Source organism: Suncus etruscus, chromosome 12 (assembly GCF_024139225.1).
Source record: "Suncus etruscus isolate mSunEtr1 chromosome 12, mSunEtr1.pri.cur, whole genome shotgun sequence".
Classification (NCBI taxonomy): Eukaryota; Metazoa; Chordata; class Mammalia; order Eulipotyphla; family Soricidae; genus Suncus; species Suncus etruscus.
In genome coordinates this window covers 54,653,790-54,678,435 of record NC_064859.1, presented here as the reverse complement: position 1 = coordinate 54,678,435, position 24,646 = coordinate 54,653,790, and the positions used below count along the sequence as shown (strand labels likewise).

The following is a 24,646-nucleotide window of genomic DNA, read 5'->3' as shown; positions in this document are numbered from 1 at the left end:
GAACTAAATAACTATAAAAGCCTATTGTCCCGGTGATGTGTTTGGGGTTTATTACAAAACTATACTGTTAATATCGTTAATAACATAGTGAAAAAATTTATGGCAGTCTCAAGTAACATTTTTACATTACACAAAAAAGAGCTATGTATTTTTACAAAGTAACAGTACAAGTATCCAACAGCTATATGTGGGGACAAGTTACGCTGAAGCATATAGCTCTATCATCACAAAAATTATCTTGGACTCGGCTCCAGATTTGATTTTTGGCAGCAACAGATTAAAAAGTGCCATTGGACACTAATAGTTGAAACATTACGCTTTGTTTCTAAGCAGCTATGACTGAATACAAACCTTACAATTGTGGTCCATAATGCTGATGGCCTCAGAGCCCTCACTAGATCATCAGTTTCAGACTCAGAGCTGGTCTGGATGATTCTGAAAGGAAGCATGAAGCTGGACTGACGACTCTGAATCTGGAATTAGGAGCCTTCTTCTTCTGAATGTCCCCCTCTGCTTATCTGTCACTTCACTGCAGGCTCCTCCTTCTGCCAGGATTTTTCTAGAGTCACATGTTTCATGTCAGAAGGTTCATAGCTATGATAGCTTATCTGGGTGACAGTCATCTCTTCTGAATTTCAGATCACCTGTGAATAATTTATGTTCAAATATTGGCGCATTTTATGAAGTACAGAAATCATTTTTGGATTTTGTTCTTCAATGTTCACCTGGTGATAGATATTACAATATATTTTTCCAGGTTGGTTGAAAGTAGCAGCATCACTTGGACCAACCTGAAATCTTAACTTGCTGTATCATAAAGCAGCCACTAGACGGCAGCAAGACCTCATCACTGACTAGAAAGAGAGGAGAGCCTGGATCATAGAAGTGCTGGAACAATAACAATTATTATCCCATGGTCTGTAGGTCCCACGGCCAGTAGGGACTGGGGTCATGTGGAGTGTGGAGTGTAGTTGTCAAAGGCTGAGTTTTAGGTAAGTTGTCATGTTCATTGCAGTGTGAGTAGTAATCCAGTACTGTCAGTCTTCTCTAAATATTTATTGGGGTTGCCCTGATGCATACCTCTGAACTAGTAGTTTCATTTCATTGTAACTGTTTAGCTGGAGTACAAACAATCTCTTAATGTAAAATAATTCCAAAGAAGAAGAATTAGAAAAGACTCTAAAGCTATCCCAAGGAACTTCCACAGACATAGACCACTCAGACAGGCCTGTGAGGACAAGGTGAGAGAGGGGTTCCCAGTGACAGAAAGAGGATAACCCAATGTGGCTGTTGGTTGTGTTTTTTTTTTTTCTGATCAAAATGTATCAAAATTCATATGTTATATTCTAGGTATTTATGGGAGGGTGTTTCCTGTTTTGTCTTCCACTGAGATAACAGTGGGTCACCATGTGACCCAATTACACCTCCCTGACTATTTCCCTGGGCAGGGTCATTATCATGTGAAAACCCCAAATAGTGTGATGCATTTTTCTTATTTTCAAATGAGGCAAGTCCAGGACTAAAGAAAAAGTATAGTAGTGAGCTTTATGACTTAAATCTATCCATTAATCTCCAGCACCACAACTCCTGGTCATCGATGGGGGAGCCCTTGAGGTCTCTTAGTACCACGTGGTTGAACGTGGATATTCACTGGCATTAAGGGATGTACTGGTATCCCAGCACTATATGCTCTAATCAACAGTACATCATCAATTCTGTATTGAACTGTTTGTCTCAACTGATCAAGAATTTCCTAGTGGCCAAAGTCTAAACCCAAGATTGTTAATGGACTTCCCACCCCAACACTTACAGAAAGAAATCAGGATTTACTCCCAAGCTATTGTTTTTATTTGGGGGGAGGGTTCACACCTGGCAACACTCAGGGTTAACTCTTGGCTCTATGCTCAGAAATCGCTCCTGGCAGGCTCTGGGGACCATATAGGATAACGGCATTAGAACTGCAGTACTTCTGCATGCAAGGCCAACGCCCTACCTCCATGCTATCTCTCCAGCCCCCAGGCTATTGTTAATTCATGTTCTTTCCTTATGGTTGGCAGGGTCCAGGCACTCTGTCAACAGGAAAAGGCAACAGGGTCACAGACACCCTTCTAGGGGAACTAACCCCTCCATACCCACTTCTGCTCCTATGTGAGGAGGCTTCACTTGATTTCTCTGAGAAGAAGCCCTGAGGACACTGCTGAGCTCACTCTCTCTTCTTCCTAGTCCTTACTCTCTCCTCCGTCAGCAGCTCTATCATATTTCCTCTTCCTCACCGAGGGAGACTGAAGGGTATGAATTCTCTGATCTCTTGTTTTGGACTCACACATTCTCTTGACTGAGGAAAAATGAGGTTTTTGCCCACCCTAGAATTCTGCATGCTAACTGATCTCACTCATCACTGTTTTTTCTTGACACCAGTCAACTGTGATATTCCCCCTGTGGGCACGCACTTTACCCTATACAACAAATTATGGCAACTCCCTGTGGTATATGGAGATATTCAACTACGTTTTGTGAATTCCAACAGGTCTAACATCATTCACCATCACTTTCTTGTGGTTTATTCCTCAGTTTTCTTCAATTTGTCACTATGTCAAATAGTCTCTGAGACCCGCTATATCCTCGAGATTGCAAGTTTGTGAGCAAGAGATATGAAAGATGGAACAGAGCATATTTGATAAGGAATGATTCTAGATAAATTGTCTCATCCATCCCCTCTAGACATGTTTTCTTCTGGAGATTTCATGGGAAGAGAGTGGAAAGAAATGTGGAGTGTTCAAGGAGTAGATAGAGGTTGAAGGTCTAGAGTGACTCTAAGTAGGAAAGGTGTCAAGAATTTGTAGCTGTGGAGGGAGCCTGGGTTTTGAACAGGGCTGAAAGTGGTGGAGAGGATCTTAGCAGTCAGAGAAGATGTAAGTCTCAGCAGGATACTGTGGTTCACATATCAGATACACTGTATCATGCCACCAATTTAGGGTTCAAGATCCCAAATAATTTTTAACATTTTTAAAAGCTATTTAAAGAAAATGCATCATGTAGTTGGCAGAGTTGATATTAATGCATTTGTTTTTAGATCAGTGGATCTGTTGTTGTTGTTGTTATTATTATTATTATTATTATTATTATTATTATTATTATTATTATTTTGTTTTGGGGTCACACCCGGCAGCTCTCAGGGGTTACTCCTGGCTCTCCTCTCAGAAATCACTCCTGGCAGGCTCGGGAGACCATATGGGATGCTGGGATTCAAACCATCGTCATTCTGCATGCAAGGCAAACGCCATGCCTCCATGCTATCTCTTTGGCCCAGTGAATCTGTTATTAAAAAGGAATAAGAAATAAAATAAAAAATGAACAAAAGAAAAGTACAATAGCAGCATATTTGTAAAAATTACTTTATCTCCAATGAAGTCATTAATACAATGGCAGAAGATTTATTAAGCTCTTTTGTTAGCTTCTGTTAAATTTGCATGTTAAATTTGCATATAGATTTATTTAATACAATGTATTTATTTAATACAATGGCAGAAGATTTATTAAGCTCTTTTGTTAGCTTCTGTTAAATTTGCATATAGAGATGACAGCATTAAGCAAATGAATTTGTCCAGAAATTCCCAGTACTATTACTTATATAACAAATTTTAGGGGCATGTTCTCAGCTGACAAGACTCATGGAAGAAGAAAAATACTGATTTTGTGTGTGTGTGTGTGTGTGTGTGTGTGTCTGCCCTAGTAATATCAGTCCCCATTCTTCATACCCCAGATTTATTGACAAGGACCAGGAAGTAGCACAGTGCTCTGAACAAATAGCTGAGTTTAAAATTCCACTTTAGTCTTCTTGACTGAGAAAACTGGTGTAATTGGGGAAGTATGATGATGCATCTAGAAACCCAGATGCTAATATACGTCACATTATCATTTTCTCAAAACCAGTCAAGCATGATATTTCTTCTTTGGGATCTTCTTCACATTATATTAGCTCTAACATGTTTGTGGCTCTGTTGTATATATTATGGAAGTGTCCAAATATTCTCTGTGAAATCCAACATCTGGAACATCATTCACTTTCATATTCTAGTAGTTTATCCCCTCAAACTTCTTGAAACCCTATGTATTGTGTCCTTCATATGGTCTGTGAGACCTGATGCATCTTAAGCATATCAAGAGATTTGTGACCAAGGGATTTGTGGGTGAGTGGATTGAGCATATTCCATAAGGAATGAATCCAGAGAGACTGTTTTATCTTTCTTATATCAGGCTGCAGGTCTAAAATGACTCTAAATGGGGAAGATAAAAAGACTCCAGCTGGGAGGGAACCTGACCTAACTGAAAGTAGCAGGAAAGGATCTGAGCAGCGAGGCAGGATTTAAGGATTTAACCCGAGTAGAGACTCAGGTTAACCTGTGAGATACTCTCTATAGTGGCATATATAATATGTCAATATATATAATATATGATTCAACAATAAAAACTTCTTATGACCTCTTTCACTAATGCATATCTGTTTGGTTTTATGATAATTTAGAAAAACCTGAAGTGGGACCCCAGTTAGAGACTAGTCAGCAAATGGTCCCAGTGTGGGCCTGCAACTCTAGAGAAGCTTTGCAACTGGGGCTCAACCATTGACTTGCTCAACCAGGATATTGGAAGCTTGTTTATAGTGACCACTGTGCCCTCTGAGTTTAACTTGAGGGAAGTCCAAAAAATTTAGAAAATAGAAAAATGTTTACAGGTAAAAATATAGAAAATAAAATTTGGGTCTGCAAGTGTTCAATAAAAATCTCTCTAGAGGTTGGAAGGTGCAGCTAATGACATGAAGCTCACCACAATGAGTTATGAGTGCAGTTAGAGAAATAACTACACTGAGAACTATCATAATAATGTGAACGAATGAGGGAAGTAGAAAGCCTTTCTCGAGTAAGGTGTGGGTGGGGTGGGGAGGAGTGAGATCTAGGACATTGGTGGTGGGAATGTTGTACTGGTGAAGGGGGCTGTTCTTTACATGACTGAAATCATACAACTACAATCATATTCGTAATCATGGTGTTTAAATAAAGATAATTTAAAAAAATAAAGAAAATCTCTTTTGATTCATTTATATTCATAGATCACAAGTCAGAGATCTCTGTCGAATATCTTATTTAAACTGTCTAAAAGTGTCTGAGGGAGTCTGTTTTTGGGACAGAGTGAGCAAGAAACTGTGTCCTGGATCTTAGAACCCCCCCCCCCAACAAAAAACAATGCTTTTCTGTACCCACACTGTTTCGTCCTGTGCCTCGTGGGATGAGCATGTCCTTTGGGGGCAAAGTTCTGTTTGCTCTGGGGGAGAACTTCTGATTTCCCTCAGCTGTGCTGCTCCCACACAAACCCTCCACCCCTCTGACTGCCCAGCAGGCCCAGCCCCTTCTCATTTGCAAGTCTCACAGCTCCCTGCCCAGGACACTCAAGAACACTGGGTCTCCCTGTGCAGGCTCAGTCCCAGTCAGGACACAATGGACATGAGGGCCCCTGTGCAGCTTCCTGCTGCTCTGGCTCATAGGTGAGGAGGGAAAGGAGGGCTCACGGGGTCTAGTGCTCCTTGTGCTCCAGAAAAAGGAACTTAGGGTGGTGAATGGAGATGATGAGTGTTTCTACTTTCTTTCTCAGGTGCTAGGGGTGATTTCCAGGTGACCCAGCCTCCATTCACATCTGCATCTCTAGGAGAGAAAGCCACCATCACCTGCAAGGCCAGTCGAAATATTTACAAAGCTTTAGCCTGGTATCAGCAGAAACCAGGGGAGGCTCCCAGCCTTCTAATATATGCTGCATCAACGTTGCACTCTGGGGTCCCTTCCCGATTTAGTGGTAGTGGATTTGGCACAGATTTCACTCTCACCATCAGCAACGTAGAGTCTGAGGATGCTGCCACTTATTACTGTCAACAGCATATTAGTATCCCTCCCACAGTGATACAGGCCAGGACATAAACCCCCAGAGATCAGCTGTGTGAGGCTGGGTGGAACCAGCTTCTCCCTCTTGTGCTATAACTTGTTGAGAATATGTCAAATGCAGTCACAGTATGAAGGAAGGTTCTGGTAAATGTTGACATGATATGGTTCCCTGAACAGGGGGAGTGATCTTGAGCACTCTTGTTAGTGAGCAAAACATCATGTACATAAAGCATGTACATGTACTCCTGGCCTGTTTAGGGGAGAATGATGGATCCTGGGGAACAGAGTGACATGGCAGCAGAGAAAGTGTTTGCTTTGTACAGACAACACAGGTCCATTTACACCACTGTAAATAGTCACCCAAGCACTACCAGGAGAGATCCTTAAGTGAGAGGCAGTAGAAAGTCCTGAGTATAGCTGGTGTGGCAAACAACAACAACAACAACAACAACAACAACAAAAGTAGATGGGAAATTTTTAGATTCCTCAAATCTCACACTTATTCAAGCAGGACTCTATCATATCGAAGTATGACTAGTCATAAAGATATATGACTATTGATAACTTAAGGAAAAAAATTTTTTGAAGTACAAGAATGATCATTTCATTCAAGTTTTACACATGGGGTAAAGACCACATTACTAAAGGCATCTTCAAGGAGGAAACTGCACTCTCCAAGCAAGTGAAAGCAGAGATTAACAGATGGAAATATATTAAGCTTAGAAGCTTCTGCACCTCGAAGGAAATAGTGCCCAGGATACAAGAGCCACCCACTGATTGGGAGAAACTATTCACCTAGTACCCATCAGATAAGAGGCTAATATCCAAAATATACAAGGCACTGACAGAACTTTACAAGAAAAAAACATCTAATCCCATCAAAAAATGGGAGGAAGAAATGGACAAACACTTCGATAAAGAAGAAATACAAATGGCCAAAAGGCACATGAAAAAAGTGCTCCACATCACTAATCATCAGGGAGATGCAAATCAAAACAACTCTGAGGTACCATCTCATGCCTCAGAGATTGGCACACATCACAAAGAATGAGAACAAGCAGTGTTGGCGGGGATGCAGTGAGACAGGAACTCTTATCCACTGCTGGTGGGAATGTCAAATAGTTCAACCTTTCTGGAGAGCGATATGGAGATTCCCCAAAAACTGGAAATTGAGCTCCCATATGATCCAGCTATACCACTCCTACGAATATACCCTAGGAACACAAAAATACAATACAAAAACCTCTTCCTTACACCTATATTTATTGCAGCACTATTTACCATAGCAAGACTCTGGAAACAACCAAGATGCCCTTCAACAGATGAATAGCTAAAGAAACTGTGGTACATATACACAATGGAATATTTGTCAGGAGAGATGAAGTCATGAAATTTTCCTATACATGGATGTACATGGAATCTATTATGCTGAGTGAAATAAGTCAGAGAGAAAGAGAAAGACGAAGAATGGTCTCACTCATCTATGGGTTTTAAGAAAAATGAGACATTTCTCAACCATTTTCAGAGACAAAAGAGAGGAGGGCTGAACATTACAGCTGACCTCATGAACCTCACCACAAAAAGTGATGAGTTTAGTTAGAGAAATAACTACATTGCAAACTATCCTAACAATGACAATATATGAGGGAAATAGAAAGCCTGTCTAGAGTGCAGGTAGGGGCGGGGAGGAAGAGGAGGGATATTTGGGTCATTGGTGATGGGAATGTTACACTGGTGATGGGGTTGTCATCTTATATGACTAAAACCCAACCACAATCATGTTTGTAACCAAGGTGTTTAAATAAAAATTATTTTTAGGGCCCGGAGAGATAGCACAGCGGCGTTTGCCTTGCAAACAGCTGATCTAGGACCAAAGGTGGTTGGTTCGAATCCCGGTGTCCCATATGGTCCCCCGTTCCTGCCAGGAGCCATTTCTGAGCAGACAGCCAGGAGTAACCCCTGAGCATCGCCGGGTGTGGCCCAAAAAACCAAAAAAAAAAAAAAAAAAAAAAAAAAACACAAAAATTATTTTTAAAAAGCCCTAAATCATGGTTTTAGTAGATACTTTAAACATACATGTATTTGTTCCCACACTAAAATGCAATGCTGTGCACACTGTCCACACCTCCTACATAGTTTCTCCCACATAGGAATCCTTGTCCTGCCCAGGAATCTTCTGGAGTGAACCACAGGGACAAAGTACATCTTGTTTCATGCCTCCACCTGCAGAGCTTGGGAGGATACAGAGATCTGTTCCTTGACTTGAGAATATGGACTTAAACAGTCATCAAAAATAATAACCATTTACTCTCAAGAATTATGATATCTTGTCCTGAAAATAACTTAAATATGAAGTGAAGATTAGACTTACTGTGGAAAATGAAGTTATCGAGAAAAGTGAAATCTAGTGAGAAATTGTGTAACAGAAGAACTTTTCAATAACTGTGCTAATTCCAATGTCTCTATCTGGAATAGTGAGAAAAAGTTCCTCAGTCTCAAGGATGGGGCTCCTGCCTTCTCAGAATATAGAATTCTCAGAATAAATGTAAATGTCAAAATAACCACAGAATTATCTCAGGAGATTCTTTGTTATTTATTATATATTTTTATCCAGTAAGACAAAAAGCATAGCAGTGATAAGTCTCCGTTGGTTCAATTTCAGACATTGAACAAATGAAAATGTAAGTACTGGGAACTTATTATGGAAACTTTACAGTTGGTTTCTCAAGCATCCAGAATTAGAAATATCACCTGTCAAGGCTGATGACCCCAGAGGGTTGGTGTAGCAACTGCAGTTCTCAGAGCTGATCTGGATGATTCTTGAAGAAGACTTGAGACATCAGCTTTGCCACATTCCTCCACTGAAGGAAAAAAAGTTTTAATAATTGGCTTCTAGAGTGAGGATGGGAAAGCGATATGGGGAGTAGTCAACCCCGCATGACCCAGTTTTTCTCTAAGAACCTTGCAATGTGTGACTCAGAATATACACGTGTTGGCAAGAAATCTAAGTTCCAGCAAGGTTACAGCATTAAAGTCTCATTAACTCAACAATTAAATGAGAAATAATAAAATCACATAAACATATAGTAATTCTCTGACCTTTCCATGCATATAGAGGAGGATCTGCTAGAATCCAGACTTAAAGAATGAGACCACACAACTAAAATAAAATGTAATACTTTAATCCATAATGTTAGAGTCACTCGAAGGATGAGACCATATAACTGAAATAAAATTTAAAACTTTAATCTGTCTACCAAGAAGGCCCCCAGACTGGCCAGTCAGGGCCATCTCCTGAAGGAGATGAGCCCCGCCTAAGTTCATAAGAAAGATTATATAGAAGAAGGATAAAGGGAGGTTCCAGACTTCTAATTATCTTTAAAATGATTGACCATTGTCTAGGGGAACTTTCCTGCTCCCTATCCAAACCTGATAGTCTACCTGATATGGCCAGGTTGGGGCAGTGTCTATGGAAATAGGCTTGTGAAGACCTACACCAGGTGGTTCTTACAAAATGGCATCTTGCTTGCTCAGAACCAAAGAAGCATGCCATGTGGCCTTTACAAAATGGTGCCCCTCCTTGTTCAGAACCCAGGTCCCAACAGTTCAAGTCAGATCTCTGCCTCCACATGTTGCACTAAGAACTACATAACTCTACCTCTAAGTTTTAAGACAGGAGTAGTCCCTTAGTACCACAGGGCCAGACCACAAACAAAACATGAATGAAGGAAAAAAAGAAATAAGAAAGTAAAGAGAAAATGAAAAGAGAAAAGGAAAAATGGAAGGGAGGGAAGGAGAAAGGAAGGAAAGAGGGAAGGAGGGAAGTATAAAGTAGGAAGGAGGAAAGAAAGAAAAGACAGGGGAAGAAAAGAAAAGAGGGAGGGAGGAAGAAAAAAGTATGAAAGAAAGTAAGAAAGAGATATGACACACCAAAATAAATCTATATATCAATTTTTTACTATAACATTCAAATACTTTGGGCACTGTAAATATTCAGAAGATGTAGCATCAAACAGAGCTTATTAGAAAGTTAATTTGCAGGTCTGCTTGGACCTTGTCATGAGAATCTTCAGTTTCACTGGGCACCATAGATTCGATGTAGAAATTAAGAAGCTGTATGTCAGAGGATTTTTGCTTAAATAAAATAAAAATTTTTTTCATATTGTTTTTCAGAACAGAGCTATCTATATAAAGCACTGTTAAATCATAGCCTTCTTAATTTTCTCAACTAAGATAATGAACATTTTATATGTTTAAAGTGGAAATGTTTTAGACACAAGTTCATTATACAATAATATCACTAAATACCTTAAAATTTTATTGACGATTTTTTTATAATTGAGGAATTACTAAAACAAATGAAAGACAAAAAGCCATGAATAATTGAAAGTTAGGAATTAAATGTTATACATGGAAATTGAGCTTGAGGACAGGCCATTGAGGCCTCAGTCATATTCTGTCTTCTGTGCCAACAGACAGACCTTCATCCTTTCTCAACTCTTAGGGTGCTCATCCACCAACAATCCTCTGTGGAATTGCTGTGAATTTAGAAATTTGAGAGTGAAAACAAGAACATTAAAACATGCTCCTTTATTCTAGTTTGCATATAGTTTTCTATCAATTTTACTCAAACTGTAGAAATATTGCTTGTCACTTTGTTCTTAGTAGAGAACTTTACCTTCTCCAATTTCCACAAAGCAGTTTCAGTTACCTAGTTATTTGCATATGAGCCCCTAGAGAGGACCTTTCCTTGCAAATTTAAGATAAAAGGTCACTCAAGATCTTGTCTTATCAGGACTACTGAGCTCAACTTTCCAAAATGAGGTTCTCTGCTCATCTCCTGGGGCTGTTGATGGTCTGGATTCCAGGTAAAGGCAGAAGAGAGATAACTGTTAAAGAGGTATCAGTAGGAAGAGTCTGGAGGCAGACCCCTCTGGTCTCCAGGGTTAGCTGGAATATGCCTGCTTTGAGGTTTGCAGGTTTTCTTATCTTTGAGCCTGTGGAGAGAAACTCAGATCTGTGAGAGAAGAAGAATACAGAGGAAACAGATTTGTGCTCTGTGATCCTGTAGCAGAGAAAGGGAGAAAGGTTCAGAGATTTCACAAGATCCTCTCCTACAAATAAATTTTCCTCATTTAAATAGAATATCTAGTGATAGGAACTAAAATTAAAACCACTCCCGTATATGATATTATATCAAATATATAAAAGAAGGAAATAAGAAAATAGCTCCTGATGTTCATATGTAACCTGGCTTCTTTTTCTTATTGCTTTAGGAACCAGTGGGGATGTTGTGCTGACCCAGAATCCACTATCCCTACCCATTGTTCTGGGAGAACCCATCTCCATCTCCTGCAGGTCTAGCCAGAGCCTAATACATAGTGACAAAAACACCTATCTGAACTGGATTCATCAGAAGCCAGGCCAGCATCCAAGGGGCTTGATCTATAGAGTTTCTAAACTACACTCAGGGGTCCCAGACAGGTTCAGTGGCAGTGGGTCACAGACAGATTTTACATTGAAAATCAGCAAGGTGGAATCAGAGGATCTGGGAGTTTATTACTGTATGCAAGATACACATGCACCTCCCACAGTGATACAGCCCTGAACACAAACCTCCCACAGTGATACAGCCCTGCCTTCTGGACCCAGCTGCTCTCCTGTGTTTACTAGCTGTGGCAGCTCCTCTGAGTGAGGATGACTAAGACCTTGAGGGAACTCAGGCGAAGTGAATGCAGCTAAATCATAAAAGTTTCTGTTCCACCTCAGACAGTAAAAGTAAAAGCTGCTACAGAACAGCAAGAAGCTGTAGAGTCCACCTGAGTTCTATGAACAGATAGACAAATTAAAGGGAAGCTGACTGGAACTGTCATTCATGTTCCCTCTGCTCTTGTATGGTCTTGAATAAAAGGTTTCATGGACTAATATATAAATGATAGTTGGAAATGATCAGTCTGGACAAGAACTGGGTGCTAAAAGGAGGTAAAGTGATATGCATGATACCCCTTCAATAACAATATTGAAAACTCAATGCCTAAAAGGAAAAGGAAGAGGGAAAGAGAAAAAGAAAATAAAAGAGATAGAGTATCTCTACCACAGAGGCAATCTGGAGAGGGGGAGGAAAGAAGAGAAAATGGGGGACATTGTTGGTGGGAAATATGCACTGCTTAAGAAATGCATATTGGAACATTTTATGACTGAAACTCAATTTTAAACAACTGTGCAAATGTCTCATAGTAATTCAATTAAGATATTTTAAAATGTATTCAGTTATATAACCAAGGATGACTTGTGTCATTAAACAGTATTAAAATTTTGTTATTTTAGGCATTATTTTCCCAGTTCATGAGTAACTGTTCAATTTGATAATGTTAAGGCACTTACCCCTTCATTCCACTTTTATGTCCTCCTCACATGAACCTTCCCCATAGGCTTATTACTCTAGTGAGTACAGTTGCTGCAATTAACCAGGATACTTATCTTGAGGATGTACATACACTTTCAAAAACCTAATACAAACACAAGAGCTAAAACCAAAAAGAAAAAAAAAAATCTTCATTGGTTTCCTCTATGTCACATTCAAGTTAAAAGTTACTGAATTTTGAAACTTTTTAACTAGGTGTTCAGTCTAAAAAAAATTAGGGCAAAAAATAAAAACATTCTTACTAACTTCAATGAATACAAGCTGATATTGAATATTTTAATTTTGATCCAGTAGAGATAAGGATCTAAGATTTGGGGCTAACATGGAACCATGAAGGCAAACTGTTGATGAAATACTTAATTCCTGTGATCATGTTTGTTGGGGTTGGATGATGAAGGGTCTCTCAGATGAGATATAAATCAGAAGAAACTAGTGAGTTGGGGAGGAATCCCAGAGTTGCGATGTGTGCCTAGCTTTCAAGGTTGGGCATAATCTGTTGAAAACTTTGTGAGACAACAATGCAGCATCCAGGGCTCTAGGTCTTTAGTGCTCAGTGGGCAAGTGAAATTCCTTCCTCATTAGCCTTCATAATACCACACCCTCATCATCAATACAGTAGGTCATAGGTAAGTTTCTAGGTGTGATCTTTGTCTTATTATATCTGAGGTTGGTTTAACTTTGAAATCATAATGGACTATGCAGTGAAACTGCAAAATCAATTTTCTAGAGACAAGAAACATGAACAGGAAGTGATGGAAACCAAGTCTCACAATTCTGCTATACACGAAAGACAATCAGTGAGGGTTTATGAGAAAAAACCCTTGAGAATGTGAGAGTTTTGCGTTTTCTGGCCTAGCTGCTCAGCTATATTTTTGAGCCAGGTTATTTTACATTTTTTTATAAATATTTAAAATGTATCATAAGTAGTTTGTTCTGTCAACTGTAAAAGTAATTTGCAGTTATGTTAAAAACAATAAAAATTAAGACAATTGTAAAATGTTATTTTATACCAAATATTGGGTTCCCTTGAATATAGCATTTATTATAAATGGAGACTCTAAATAAAAAAGAATCTGGATGGGCAGATAGTACAATGAGTAGAACTTTTGCCTTGCATTCTGAAGACCCATGTTTGCTCCTAAGCACACATGGTAAAGAATTCTACCAGGAGTAATCCCTGAGCACAGAACCAGGAGTAAGGTCGAAGGATCATCTGGTATTGTCCTTACCCTCCCCCCAAAAAAAACAAATCACGGCAAAAATGCAATCATAACTTTAACTGTGTCTTGGGCTGGGTGAAAATAACTCCTTTTAAAAATCATTACAAAGCCAGGAAGATACCCTATTTTTTGTTCTATAAGATGCACTCCCCACCAAAAAATATGGGGGAAAGTGTCTGTGCATTGTATGGAACAAATGCTATTTGATTGCTGCTACGACTTTTATTTTTATATTAACTAAAAGTATTAAAAGTGTTTTCTATTTTCTGATGTAAAATAAGTTAGATAAATATGTTCAATTAGCTGTGGACTGGCATATTGTAAATATACTTTGGCCTTGCAGGCTGGTTGTTCCCGCTGTCCTTTCCTGATGTCTCTTGTTTTCCTCATCAAAATACTATGTGTGTCTTACGGTAAGGTACATCTTATAGAGTGTAAAATACAGTAGTTCAGTGGGCATAGAGGCTTTGTATTTGGAAGCACATATTTCAGCCTAGCACTGATTGTTCTCAAGGCACTGTTAGAAGAAGTTTATAAGATATCTCAGGAGTGGCCTCACCCTAAGAAGTTTTTTTGGGGGGTGGTCAGACCTAGTGGTACTCAAGGCTTACTATTGGGTCTGTGTTCAGGCATAACTATTGACAGAGCTCACATCACAGGAAAGATGCCTAGAAGAGAGCTCTTGTTGGGTCTGATTTTTGGAAAATTATAACTGCTATTTTTTCTAAAGTCACTACAGCTCTTGGAAGATATGAGACTTACTTGACTACAAGCATTTTCAATATGGCATTCAGGATTTTATATGAAAGACATGCAGCATTTCCCCTGAGAGAGATAACAACACATTTTCCCAAGCCTGCTCTATATAGTACATCTGTAGAGTTTAAGGTGAAATGTGCTTCCTCTGCCTATGTATGTTCGATCATGAAGTTTCCAAACCTTTCAAGTCATCATCTGCAAATGGCCAGCAGAGGGAGACTCAAAACTCCCAAAAAAGGTACAATGGAAAATTAGCTTCTGGCAAACATATAGGTATATAAACCCAATAAACTTTTGTCATTTGCATATAACCTTCCTTCTATATCAGAATTGGTTCTTCCTCTCAGAACCTTGTAAGATATTTATCTCAGCAGTGGAAGGAGCAAGTAGCAAGATGGTGCAGTTTCACAGCTCTTTGGGCTACTGTTCCTCTGGATTCCAGGTGAGACTATCTTGACAAAAAGAAATAGGTGGGGATTATTTCAAAAGCTTACTTCTCTCATTTGGGGATTCTCTTCCTCAAGTATATTAAAGTTTTGTTTCATTCTTAAGTGTAAAGAAATAAATGTATTATTTACCTTCCCGAATTAGGTTAGTTGTGACATCTCCATGGAGTCCTTTATTCAGTTCACATCTCCTGTGTGGTCTCAGCCTCCACTAGGGAGATCCTCCTGCCCTAGATTCCAGCCTTTCTGTCTGTGACTCCGGGGACAGAGTCTCCATATTCTATAGGTCCAGTCAGGGCATCAACCCAATTGTCTCCTGGTACCAGCAGAAATCAAATTAGTCTCTGAAGCTCCTTGTAAAGTCAATCTGTTTCAGGCTCTCCTCTGTGCTCAGTGCCACATAGCCTACAGGGTTCTGGACATGAGCTGGCAATGCCATTTTCAGCTTCACACTTTACACAGAGGAGAAGAGATCTCCCCACCAGGCTGCCATGACTCTTCATGTGGCAGGATCCTGCTCTTAGGGTATATTTGCTCTCATGAGGGAGCTTCTGACTAACTCCTATTTTGCTTTCTGGTCCAATAACCACAATTTTTTAACATTGACCTGGTGGAGATTCCTGGGGATTCTTAGTATGCTAGGGCTCCACAAGGCCCAGGATTTAAAGGAAACCATATTAGTTATAAAGCTAACCCCAGGGACTGGAGAGGAATAACAGTGCATAAGGCGTAAGAACTATCTTGTATGCAGCCAACTGGATTGATCCCTGACATCACTTATGGATTGTTGTTCTCTGACAAAAGTGATTCTTAAAATTATAATCAAAAGAAGGCTCACAATAATCTCTTAGGGATCTTATACAAGGTTACATGTAAAGAATACCACGGGAAATCACTGACTACAACCGAAGTATTTCAAAATAATAGGTTTTAATGCCTTAAGCTTAATATATTTAAAGTAATCTCTCAGCTTTTCTGTCCACAGGCTTTCTTGGATACAAAGGATGGACAACCTAAGATGGTATCTCAGAGCTAAGCCACAGGAGATGCCATACCCAGGTTGCGTTACAAAATTGTCTGGACAAAACTTTTTAACACACCCTTTATCTCTAGGGCATACCTTCTTTTAGGACCTGAAGCATGTGACCAGCCAGACCACCAAAGCAGCAACAGTGACCTGCAGACTTATACTACGGGGCCTACTCTTTGAACATATTCAAGCAAAATGACATGCCCCCGCTCTTTTCACCTCTCTTCTCATTACTCCCTCTTCCTTTTTCCCCCCTATTTAATCTTATTTTCCCCTTTCTTCTTTTCTGTCCCTTGCAAATACTCTCCCCTACCCCCCTTCCAGGAATCCGACTACCCCTTCACCCCTCAATCCCATCCAGATTTTCCAATTTATTAAAACTCTTCACCCTCAGGCCCGGAGAAATAGCACAGCGGCGTTTGCCTTGCAAGCAGCCGATCCAGGACCAAAGGTGGTTAGTTCGAATCCCGGTGTCCCAGGTGCCTGCCAGGAGCTATTTCTGAGCAGACAGCCAGGAGTAACCCCTGAGCATCGCCGGGTGTGGCCCAAAAACAAAACAAAACAAAAAAACCAAAACCAAACTCTTCACCCTCAGTTCTTAATCTATTAGGCATCAAGACTGACCTCCTACCCCAATGAACAAGTACCCAGCACCAGAGCGAAGGGACATCCACTCAAACCTACACCTCGTCCCCGGCAGGAAAAGACAACCAACACCCCTACTGACTCATGCTGTGTGGCTTTCCCTACCAACTTATCCTAATGTGGACTGTTGCTGGATACCAAACTTAGCCCTAAAAGGACTCCCAATGCAAAAACTTTACACAAGACCCCCCCTCAAATCTTTTACCAATCTCAGGAAGGGCAGAATGTGCGATAAAAAGGTGCCTGGGAACCCACACCCCACAAGAAAATATCAAAAGGCAATGGGGAAACCTATACTTCCATCATAAGTATAAGACCTGTATAACACTACCTCTTTATTTTTTATTTAATTTTACTTAAAATAATTTTTCACTATACATATGTGAGCAAATATATATTTTTATTTCTATTTTTATGTTTTTTGAGTGTGTGACTTGTTTCTCTGTTCTTTTCACCTCCAAATGCACCAACAATATAATGAAGCACCATTTCTTCCTGCAAAGGCACACTAAAAAAGGGGAAATCCCAAGTATATAAACAAGCTCTTATCTACTAGGGATAAGAACTCATACTTATTTACAATACAGGGGAATCTCCCACCTTGAAAATATGTCATGTGGATCCATCTTAGACACCAGAAGATTATACACCAACCGTCCAGACTTGAATCCTGAACCTCAGACATAGAATCGACACAGTTCTTCACAACAGCTACAGGAACCAAAGTCCATCTGGGACATCCTGAATACTACTCGATCTCCAACATGGGCCAGTTCTAATATGATATCCTGACAACGAGAAAATTGGGAACAAATGGACATAAGAACAGGTTATCCTACCTTACCAACTAATGATAAAACAAAATCAGAAGACTTACGACACTATGGGCTGTGCAAAAGCCAAGAACGTGATCTACAGATGACCGTCTGATAGAACCATGACCAGGCAGTATGTATTCTGGGACCAACAAGAAAGTCCTAATCTAGGGCTTGGTCTACGTTCTGCATAACAATCATGACCTCCAATTCCAGAGTCCTGACTGAGGCAATTGCAACTGAATGGGTCTTCTGGAAAGATAACGAAAGACGATATCCCAGGCTCCATCTGAGTTTCAGCACAAGGGCCTAGACCAGTAACCACAGAAGACAGATTAAAATGACATCGAGGAAACAGAACTTTTAAAATCACAAAAAAAGTCTTCATCATAAGTTTCACTCCTTGACCTGTGCACAGACTGAGACCTCTAGATTTAGATGTCTGTTTTTAACATCCAGATTGGAGCAGAAGTCTTCCATATGGCACAAAAACACCAAGGGGAGAGTAAATGAACCTGAAAGGAGTCTATAGATAATCCCATGACAATATATTCCAAGGGTAGAGAAACCCTGAATCTCTTCCAGTGGTCCTCAAACTATGGCCTGGGGCCACATATTGTATTTGTATCTGTTTTGTTTCTTCATTGCAAAATAAGATATATGCAGTGTGCATAAGAATTCGTTCATAAGTTTTGTTTTTACTATAGTCAGACCCTCCAATGGTCTGAGGGACAGTGAACTGGCCCCCTGTTTAAAAAGTTTGAGGACCCCTGGTAGGCCAAGGGGATTCTCATTTCAGATGACCCCGATATTTACTATGCCTATGCAGGGGGAGGGAGAGACAAAAAAACACTAAATAATCCTTCTTTTTCTTTTTTTTATTTTAATTTTAATTTTAATTTTTTATTATTTTTTTATTTAGTTTTTGTCGATTTCTTTGTTTTGGGGTAGATATTGAAGTAGTTGTCTATTTTTTAGTTATATATTTACTTTTTCTTTCTTCTTTTCTCTTCTTCCTCTTTGCACCTTGTCATATTTCCTATCTCAAGACCATGGCAACTATGTGGTGCATATTTTAATTGCTGCAGTGCTCACTGGATATCTTATTTGATTCCTCTTTTTGAACTGTTGGTTCAAAGGTGTTTCACCTTCTTCTTTTCCCCTTCGTCCCTCAAAACAAGGATGAGAGCCTCTAGAATGACTCTGCTCATAGTCAGCATAGTTGATTTTTACTCCATTATATTACCTTTCTCTTCCTCAAACAAAACCACATAACTTGAACTTTCTAGTCCTGCCTCCCAATTAGAGGGGGCAGTAATGGAGGCACCAAGACCAAACAGTTATAAGTACACTAAGTAATAAACTAGAGTAGACACAGAAGGGAGCATGCATTCTAGCACCCCTTGGGGGGGAGAGTGGAGGATATGGGAGGCAGGATGGGAGCAGTTGTGGGAGGACAATTCGGTGGTGGGAACTCCCCTGACTCAATGTGAATATGTACCTGGAATATTACTGTGAATGATATGTAAGCCACTATAATTAAAATAAAAATTATATTTAAAAAATAAACTAATATTTTCCCACATAAAGCCGATACTGCACACACCAGCACAGCCCCACAGAGAGAGTCACTATAGACATCCTCACCCTGCCTCTAATCTCCCTATGTTCCAGAAGGATACTCTGCGTGTTGTTTGTTCTTGCACTTGCAGATCTGGGAAAAGTGCAAAGATCTCCTTATTTTTGGTATTTGGACTGAAACAGTCACTTATATAATAAACATAAATTGACAAACATTTGTATTTAGTCTTCAAAACTACTTCATTTTGAAGTGGATATTAGACAAACTATGAAAAATGACATTTGGAGGAATAGTGATGTGTAGAATAAAAATCATAGAAAAACTATTTAAAAACTGTGCTAAGCCCAATGGCTGAATATCTGGGCTAATGAGGAATAGACACTTGATCAAAGGGTCTGCATGCACAGAACTTGAAACTCTCAAAGTGAGTGTACATGTCAGATGACAATAATTATAGCAGGAGATTCTTTGTTATTTTACTACATTTTTTACCATACTTGGCCAAAGGCTCACTTATTTATAGCAATGTTGATTCTCTATAGATTTTATTTCCTAGGATGGGAAGACTGAGTGAAAAGAGAGGTCAATAAAAGTAATTTTGTCTTTTATTAAAACACAGAGTCTAGGTGTGGGCAGGAAGCACCACTGCTGTATCAGTGTTGTGCTAGGACATGGGTCTCTCAGTCCTGTGAGCCCTGAGCTCAGGCTTCAGCTGAGAAAAGGAATGTGGGATGCTATAGGAAGGTGCCTGTGATCTTGGAACTGAGATGACATGTGGGCCAGCTCCTGTAGTTATCACATCCCTAACTGATCATGCAGCACAATTTTACTAGCTAGGCCTCTGGGGGTACAATTAACATAAAAATACAATGGAGTTTAGTCTTCACATTTGGAGTCCACTGCAGCATTGTGGGTTCCAACATCCAGATACTCAGTGGGTCACAAGAGTCTCCACATTATTCAAATGACCTGGAATGTTTCCAAAGATCTATCTATTACATCATTTACATTTATATAGGTTTTAAACCAGTTTGTTGTAGAAAAATGTGAGTAACAGCGAAAGCCTGCATTCTGGAGACATTTTTGCCATACATTTTATATTTACTAAAACATTTACAAAAATTGTTTTCAGAATCTCAGTGAAATGGGTATTTTGTTTTTGTCTCTCTCAAACTCCTTTTACATACCTGTTATTATGAACTGAGGTCACTGGGACTTAGATTAAGGTAATTCATAATTATATATTTTACAATGTGCAGGTCTTAGTTCAGGGGTCTAAAACTCAATTTACCTGGGGGTCACAGGAGGCAAAGTCGGGGTGATCCTTGAGTGCAAAGTCAATAGTAAGCCTTAAACATTGGGGGGTGTGACCCAAACAACTAAAACAAAACAAAACAAAAAAAGATTCCTCTAGGGCAGGGCCACAAAATGTTGTACGGAGGGCCGCAAATGGCCCACGGGCCATGAGTTTGAGACCCCTGTCTTAATCTAATGATAACATACAGAGAAATCTTGATTCTCCCAAGTCCATCCTCAATTTTGAGACTGCATATCAGAATGGGGAGCTGTTTCATACAGAAGCTATAGGAGACAGCTCATTCTGTCAGTTGCATGCCTGAGGTTCCCTTGGACACATATTTACATGGAAAGAGCATGTGATAAAATAGAAATTTACTAATCATAAGAGACTCGATGACACATATACCTGCATGTAAGGTTAAAAATTGTTTCAATTTAACTGCTACCTTCCAACCTCACTCATTGTGTTTCATAGAACATAGATTCTTTCCATTTATTTCTATTTATTTCATAAATAGAAGAAGTGATCCCCCTGTTGGGGATTTATTGACACTCATATACCCACATGCATTTGCATGTTCTCCCCTGGGGAGGATCTATGTTTGAGAGTCTGACATTAAAGCTCAGCTCTCATCTTACTCTCATGTGTTAGGTCTTCTCAGTTCAACTCTCAAAATGAGGTTCCCTGCTCAGCTTCTGGGTCTGCTGATACTCTGGATCCCAGGTAAGGTTGGCAGGGAGCAGAGAAAGAAGGATGGACTCTGGAGGGGGCTCACTGATGATACACTAATGTCCTTGTGTTTCTGACTGTATGCCAGACTCGTATATCAGACTTTTTGATGGGCCATGTGATGATCAGAGAAATGAGTGTGGAACATGAGAAAATGGGTCTGGCATATGTAAACATCAGAGAACTTTTCCCTATCACTAATATGCATTCTTTACTGTGGAGACACTATCTTACCTAAAATACCATACAGACAGGCAGCACTAATTTATAATGACCTGTGATGTTTGAATATAAACTTATGTGTTTAAATCTCAATTTTTCCAGGAGCTAAAGGAGAAGTTGTGCTGACTCAGAATCCACTTTCCCTGACTGTTGTCCCCGGAGAAGCAGCCTCCATTTCCTGCAAATCTAGTGAGAGTCTGCTTTACGATGATGGAAAAATCTATCAAGAGTGGTTCCATCAGAAACCAGGTCAGCCTCCAAGGCTCCTATTCTATCTAATATCCAATCGGGAACCTGGAGTCCCAGACAGATTCAGTGCCAGTGGTTCAGAGACAGATTTCACTCTTAAAATAAGTAGGATAGAGCCGGAGGATGTTGGAGTTTACTACTGTTGTCAAGTTACAAAGTATCCTCACACAGTGATACAGACCTGAACACAAACCTCTTTGCCTAGCTATTCTCTAATGAGCAGTCAACAGGTTCTCTGAGTCTGTGAAGTGGAAGACATTGGAGTTCTCAGGGGAATAGGTTGCAGCTGTGGTCTCTGGACCATGAGAGCCCCGGTAGTACATACAATGCTTCCAAAATTTCAAATGTGATTTTTGAAATCACATAGCATTGATACAATATACTTTATACCCCAAAACAAATCCAGAATAACATGAGATTTTCTTTTCTCTTACAGACAAAGAGACCATTAAAACTCTAATTTCAGCTTGAGAAAGAACAATATTGGCACAATGATCTATAATAAGAAAGTGTTGAGGGGATGAAGATAGTACAGATGTTAAGACAATTGCCTTGCATTCACCAACAAAGTTCGGTCTGTGGCGCATGAATGTTCCTCTCAGCCAAACTCTTGTGGCCTTTTAGATCCCTCAAGCACCCCAAGTTTAAAACCTTTGACCCCAGGTCCTGCAGAAACCAAGAAGTGCTGCATCCTGGACTGATTTGGGTATAAATTTTTACATTAGTAGAACCTTTCCTTTAGGTGACTTAGTGTCAACATGAATGAACTCAATTCTAGTTGGTTTAACCTTTTCCAGGAAGGCAGAGTGGGTTTCCTCCATCTACTGTTTGAGTCTGGAGTGGGGCAATGTTGAATGCAACTCTGGGTCAGGCCAATGAGATAGATATTAGAGAAAGAGACTAGAGAGTTGAGGGTAAGGGACTATCAGAGGATGAAAGAGAGAGTTTAAAGTCCTAGAATAGTGTCTCAGAAAAGAAGGAAGAGTTGGCAAGGCAGAGACCCTCTACCATGGCACTAATTTGTGAAACTTGACCTCATATTTTGTATGATGCTTTGAACTCAGTGCATCTCAGGTTTTAAAAATAGTTTCTCAAGAAAACATACGAGGAATTGACTTCTGTATTAGCTCAGCCTAAAATAAACAAACATTAACATTAAAACCAGAGCACCACATGGCCCCTTAACACCCCCCAGGTACAGACCAGTTGACCCTCACACTGCATTACCAAAGCAGCTTTCTATGTCTGGGACCTCGGAAGGAATTGTTTAAACCAGATGGATCAGGCACATTAAGTCCTAGAATCACAAAGTGAGAGAACCCAAAATGAAAAAACAAAGTAAATTTTATACTTAAAAAATTATAGAAACTATTATGATGAGAGATGAGCAAGGACAAATGAGGTTTGCCTCATTTATAGCTAATTTAATGAAATAAAAAATTATGTATAATGTGTGAGTGTTTCTGTTTCTGTGTCATCTGACTGTCTCTGGGACAGAGGAAACAAAATGTGTCCTGATACTCTGGATATCTGAGGACACCACACTACTGTACCCTCACTGATATCCTGCAAGTCACTGAACACCAGCATATTTCTTGGGGAGCAAATATCTGAAGCCTCATCCCCCACCCTTTCTCCCTAGGTAACTTGACCTTACCTGCAAGACCCCGCCCATTCCTAGGAGGGGTCTTGGAAGAGGTAGATAAGGCCTTTGACCCAGGGAATTGGGTCTTTGCCCTTTTGGTCTTTGGCCAGCATGGAGGTCAAAGGGAAGATGGCTGAAAGGAGTTAAGATGCAGGGTTAGCTAAGAATGGCTGTGCTTGAAAGGTTATGATATAGGCCACACACATGTGGTGAATAGGGCATGAATAAAGTTGATGCTTCCTGATGCCTGTCTCTGGATGAGTCTGATTCTGCCATTCACCTAAACCTGGGACCCATCAGCTGAATGGGGGTTGTGGAGCCACGTGGCTTGGGATGGCAGAGAAAGATCTCTCCATCCTTCACCATCCACCACCATCGTTAATTATTTAATGCAACGAATATCTACTTCCCAGGGGGACCTGAACCCCTCCCTGTCTTCCCTCAGCTGTGCTGCTCCCACACAAATCCTCCACCCCTCTGACTGCCAGGCAGGCCCAGCCCCCTCTCATTTACAAGTCTCATAACACGCTGCCCAGGACACTCAAGAACACTGGGTCTCTCTGTACAGGCCCAGTCCCCGTTAGGACACACGGTGGATATGAGGGATCTTGTGAAGATCCTCAGTTTCCTCTGACTCCTGAGTGAAGAAAGAAACCAGGGTTTACTGGATTTAGTGTACTTGGGATTCATGGAAAGGATCTGAAAGGTGATGAATGGAGATGATGAGTGTTTCTGTTTTCTCTCTATTTTGCCAGTTGTGACATTTAGATGACCAAGTCTCCATACATGTCTGCATCTCTGGGATAGAAAGTCACCACCACCACCTGCAAAGCTAGTCAGAGCATTAGCAGTTATATCTTTGTGAGTAAATTTGTATTGGAAAAATTTATTAATTTTGGCCTTTCCACCTGTTATACTCAGGTTATACCAGGAGGTTTCCATGTGAAGAAGCTGTGGTCATTTGTTTTCTAGTCTGTTACTTGGGTCCCAGTTCATTATTTGCTGAACTATCATCACAGTCAAACTTAGACTGTCTTAAACCTGCAGATAAAAATATGATCAGATGATTTATGAAAAAGCCCACCCTACTTTTAGGCTAAAGGTTTTTTTCTCCTTTCCCTGGGTTTTTACTATGACTATGCAACGTTCATTTCACTTTTAGCTCCCATCTCATTTTCTGCCTTTTAGTAAACACAAAAAAGGGCAGATGTTGGGTTAATCAGCCTTGACCCTAAACAATATGGTATATCAGCCTTTGCCCTTAACAATTATGGATTCCTCTTTTACATGTCAAAGATTGGTTAGGTGGGAAGAACTTCTAGATAGATAGAACTTCTATATGCCTATGGTGTTAGTTCTATCTTCCCAATAAATATTGCAGTCCCTGCCAGCCTCATCCTCTTGCTCCTCCACATTGTGGAAAGATCCCTGGACCTGTATTTCATCTCTTTTCAGCCTAGTTTGGATTATTTCCTGATGGCACTGATCTAGACTCACTTTAACCTTTCATGTGGAATTTATTCACACTTGAAAAAACAGCAAGAACTTAATATATACTATAATACTATACTTCTGCTATCTATACATCATTGTGAACTCCAATACCAGGTTTCTCAGTGTCCAGAGAGTGTCCACAATTCCAACAATAGC

General features: G+C 40.0%; 1 pseudogene and 2 gene segments (V, D, J or C); all 3 read left to right on the top strand.

Annotated features, from left to right (window-relative positions):
* Window positions 1–5,492: 5,492 nt before the first annotated feature.
* On the top strand, window positions 5,493–6,026 carry LOC126024216 (immunoglobulin kappa variable 1-9-like; annotated as a pseudogene).
* A 4,723-nt stretch (window positions 6,027–10,749) lies between these two features.
* On the top strand, window positions 10,750–11,538 carry LOC126024215 (immunoglobulin kappa variable 2-30-like). The segment is given in 2 exon segments: window positions 10,750–10,798; window positions 11,207–11,538. Coding segments are annotated over 2 exon segments (381 nt in total).
* Window positions 11,539–20,825: 9,287 nt separating this feature from the next.
* Window positions 20,826–21,536, top strand: LOC126024214 (immunoglobulin kappa variable 2D-29-like). The segment is given in 2 exon segments: window positions 20,826–20,874; window positions 21,205–21,536. Coding segments are annotated over 2 exon segments (381 nt in total).
* Window positions 21,537–24,646: the final 3,110 nt, after the last annotated feature.